The sequence below is a fragment of the Morone saxatilis genome, unplaced genomic scaffold (genome assembly GCF_004916995.1).
Source record: "Morone saxatilis isolate NCDOM2014 unplaced genomic scaffold, NCSU_SB_2.0 Contig9, whole genome shotgun sequence".
NCBI lineage: Eukaryota > Metazoa > Chordata > Actinopteri > Moronidae > Morone > Morone saxatilis.
Window position 1 is genome coordinate 22,617,544 of NW_023340268.1, and position 4,266 is coordinate 22,621,809.

The 4,266-nt window shown below is 45.3% G+C and overlaps 1 protein-coding gene across 1 annotated transcript; it reads left to right on the plus strand.

Annotated features, from left to right (window-relative positions):
• Nucleotides 1-659: 659 nt before the first annotated feature.
• LOC118342464 (tropomyosin alpha-3 chain-like) lies at nucleotides 660-3,393 on the plus strand. The gene is made up of 5 exons (XM_035681019.1): nucleotides 660-665; nucleotides 782-871; nucleotides 2,247-2,380; nucleotides 2,767-2,884; nucleotides 3,239-3,393. The coding sequence occupies exons 1-5, from the start codon at nucleotides 660-662 to the stop codon at nucleotides 3,311-3,313; spliced, it is 423 nt and encodes a 140-aa protein (XP_035536912.1). The 3' UTR covers nucleotides 3,314-3,393.
• Nucleotides 3,394-4,266: the final 873 nt, after the last annotated feature.

The window sequence follows — 4,266 nt, forward strand, 5'->3', positions numbered from 1 at the left end:
TCAGTTTGTTTCCATTTCGTTTTACTAGTAGCATTCACCATTATGTTTATTTATTTTATTTTTTTTAACTTCAGTTTTCGTATATTTCACTTACATTTTTACTTTAAATATTGTTTCCATGCTTATTCGGGCCAAAAATAATCTTTTTTGAGTGGGCAGGGTTGGTTCTGCACCCTAGGTCACCAGATGGCGTTATCTCCTCTCCTCAGATGCCTGGAGGGTGAGTGCGGAGGGTCGCATGTTTTACTGCATCGTCCTACAGACCTTGTTCGTCTCTTGTAGGCCGAACTGCAGGGGTTCCAGGAGCGTCGCGCTCGTTCATGCGCGGTCTTCAGCGCTCTGGCGCACAGCACAGGCGCTCAGTAGACTTCCATGAGCCACAGAGGTGGGGCCACGGTCTGTAGTCATTTAGTCGCTCTCGCTGGTCCTTGCCTTTCTTGGGGACAGGGATGATGGTGGATGCTTTGAACGCAGGCTGGCACATGGACACTACCGATCTCCAAAGAGGCTGTGTTGAACGATGCAGCTGAACACCGGAGACAGCTGGTCCAGCCATGCGGGTTCAGGGTGGATGGAGAGACACCGAATCTGGTTCCCGGCTGCTTTGCGGGATTTCTGCTTTCTTAAAGAGTCCTGCTTGAGGTGCCGCAGGTCATTGGATGGAGGTGGGGGGTTTTGGGCTTGTACGTTAGTTATCTGGTCCTGAGCCCCTTCCCAGACAGACCAGAGTCATTGGCTGAGAAGCTGATGTTGAAGTTTCTCTAGAGTACCTGTCGTTTAGCTTCTCTTCACCGCCTTCGCTAAACTTTGTACTCTTGACTCCTTTAACTTGTCCCTGTCCCACTCCCTGAACGCTTGCTCCTTCTGCACCGTAAGTAGCTGGAATGACGTTTGGCTGTGACCGGGTCTTGTCATTGTTTGTTACTAACCCTGGTTGGCCGTGATGGACATACAGCAGTCCTCACGAGAAGCTGATATATGATCGTCACAGCTTCTGTGTTATCATCCAGGCTGTTAGTACAGTCCTTGAAACACATCCCAGGTCAGTAGAGTCAAACACGCCTTGGAGATCCTCCACAGGCTTCACTGGTCCACTGCTTTGATGTCTCACAGCAGTGTTTGCAGAGCTTCAATTTCTGCCAGTATGAGTGGAATCAGGTGGACCATGACTGTGGTCGGATGAGGCCCAGCGCGGCGCGGGGGTCGGCGTGATTATGCTCCGCTGACTGTAGTGTAACAGTGGTCCAGTATACTTCCTCTGCTCTTGGTCGGTGCATTTAATAAACTGGTTTATTTTAGGAAGGTCCGTGACTGAGGTTTCCCTTATTAAAGTCACCAAGGACATAACTAACGAGTCTGGGTTAGTCCGCTCCATTCACAGTATCTGGTCGGCGGCGTTGCGCTGGTGCGTTCCTGCACGTTTGGCCTGCGGTGGAATGTAAACACCCGACCAGACATGATTAAACACTCACGGGGGGAGAGTAAAAAGGTTTACAGTTTTATTGATGAATGATTCCAGGTAGATCGCAGCGTGTGCTGGATCACTGTCACCCCGCGTCGTAAAAACCAGATCTACCTTCCACCCTTTGTTTTGCCGGGAGTTTCCGTTGTCACGATCCGCCTCTGAATGAGTTTGGAACACGCAGCGCACGTCTCCGTTGAGCTAAACAGAGGATGAAGAAAAGTCACTGTTTTTCCCGCAGAAGTAGCTGAAGTTCGCTCTTTTCTCTTTTTTATTGCACAGTGAGCGCACGTTGGAGGAGGAATGATTCCAGGGTAACTCGTGGTGCAATGTCTGCGCTGGCTGGAGACGCACAAGCGCACCGGCACGTCCTCCTCTTTCTCCTGGCGTTTCACTGGCGTGAGCAAAGGTGAGCGCGACCTTTGGACCACTAATGTCCAGTAATTCCAGCGGAAGAAAGATGAAAAGTGGGAAGAGTCAGCGTGGAGTTGTTCCCCTGATGTTTATGAGCTCTTCTCTAGTGAAAGCTCCAATCCTCACGCTGCCCATTTTTCCTGCTTCTAACACATCAACTTTGAGGACAAAATGTTCACTTGCTGCCTGATACATCCCACCCACTGACAGGAGCCATGATAACCAGTGCCAGTACAGGAAAAGAGAAAGTTGACAGAGGTTCCAAAAAGGGCATGACTTTGGAAGGGTCAATTACACATTTATTCTGAATCCTATGTAAAAGAATGCTGGTTTGTCTGAATCAGTTTGCATCATGCTCATCTGTGCTTAGGCTGAAGCAGAAGTGGCTTCCCTGAACAGACGTATCCAGCTAGTGGAGGAGGAGTTGGACAGAGCTCAAGAGAGACTGGCAACGGCTCTGCAGAAGCTGGAGGAGGCTGAGAAGGCTGCTGATGAGAGCGAGAGGTGACTTCTTGCTGTGATTTAATCATTTTTAACCGCTTTGTGTATATACCTACATAGCAAAATTGGTGTGGCCCAGTGATGGCCCACATACAGCCCAAATACAGCAACATATGGCCAATATAGGGCCAGAATAGGACCAAGTATGATCATATATTTGGCTGAGATATGACTACGTCATGGGCCATATGTGGCTACCAGATCTGAAACACCATTCATTGCTAGGCCAGACCAGTTTTATATGATAAGTATTCTAACACAAGATGAATCTGTAATGTACCTCTTTCTTAGCTTTGCAGAATAGAATAATAATAATAAATTAAAATTATACTAAATTATAAAAATATTCGTACTGTACAAGAAATAAGTAATGGTCTGTGTGTGTGCAGAGGTATGAAGGTGATTGAGAACAGGGCTCTGAAGGATGAAGAGAAGATGGAGCTGCAGGAGATTCAACTTAAGGAGGCTAAACACATCGCAGAGGAGGCTGACCGCAAATATGAGGAGGTAAGTTTTCAATTCAATTCAATAAAATTTTATTTGTATAGCGCCAATTCATAACAGAAGTTATCTCTTCAAATAGAGCAGGTCTAGACCGAACTCCTTATAACATTTACAGAGACCCAACAGTACCACCATGAGCAAGCACAAGTTTTCTATTGACGACCACTGTATGATGATCAACATCTGAGAGGAGTTTTTTGTACTGCTACAGTAGTGTTTTTTTACAGCACTATTGACAATAATATAGCCTTCCAGATGGTGTTTTACTGGTGACTACCAAGGAGTTGATTTTGTTTTTATGTTTATGCCTGTGATGTGTCTGGTGCTTTATAATGTATATATAATGCATTTTTCCAGGTGGCTCGTAAGCTGGTGATCGTAGAAGGAGAGCTGGAACGTACAGAGGAGAGGGCAGAGCTGGCTGAGGCGTGAGTATCTCTAGCATGCCCTCCTAATGCTTTTCTAGATGCTTTGAAACCCCCAAAAGGCGAGCTGAAAAATAGCAAGCGAGCAAAAGGTGGCCCAAAAAAGTGCTTCAGGAACACCCTAAAAGCCTCCTTAAGGAGCTTTGGATTCAACCTGAAAAGCTGAAAACTCCTTTTCTCAGAACTGACCTGCCAGGAGAAGAAAAGTCCAGAAAGGAAGCTCCTGTGCTATATTGAAGAGGCAGCAGTGCAAATATACCAACCTGGCTTGAGGTTATACCTCAGAGTTCTTCATCTTCCCTGACCTGTCCAGTGTGAGGAAAAGTGGCAGGGCAAAAATAATAAAAAGGGCACCAGTGTATACGTGAAACAAATTAATCAGGGTTTGAATTAGCATTTTCTCCACTGGAAGAAAACCCTAGAGGGAACTTTATCATGTCATGTCCCTGAGTCCGCCAGTGATATGTAGGTATGTTCATGAATTGTCACATCTACATATCTGGAAGAATCACAACTGAATCTTCACAAACATTACAAACTGAGTTACAAAATTAAACTCTTCAGCTGCCAGGCGTGACAGAATATAAATTCATTTTACAAAGGAAAATGATTCTGTTGGGTGCAATGGGTGCATGGTCCAGATATGTTTGCTAACATCTGCTCATGTGAGCAATTAGATTTTAGATGCCAATTAAGATTATCAGTTTATGAAATATGCTGTGTTGAACCTACCTGAGAGTGTATAGGAACAGCTCCACCCCGACCTTGCCTGTTAGTTTCTGCACTGATCTTAAAATGATTTAACTTGTTTTTAATGCACTCGGCCTTGCACCAGTTTACAGGTACAGCTCAGAAAATTAGAATATTGTGAAAAAGTTCAATATTGTAGACTCACGATGTCCCACTCTAATCAGTTAATTAACTCAAAACACCTGCAAAGGTTTCCTGAGCCTTTAAATG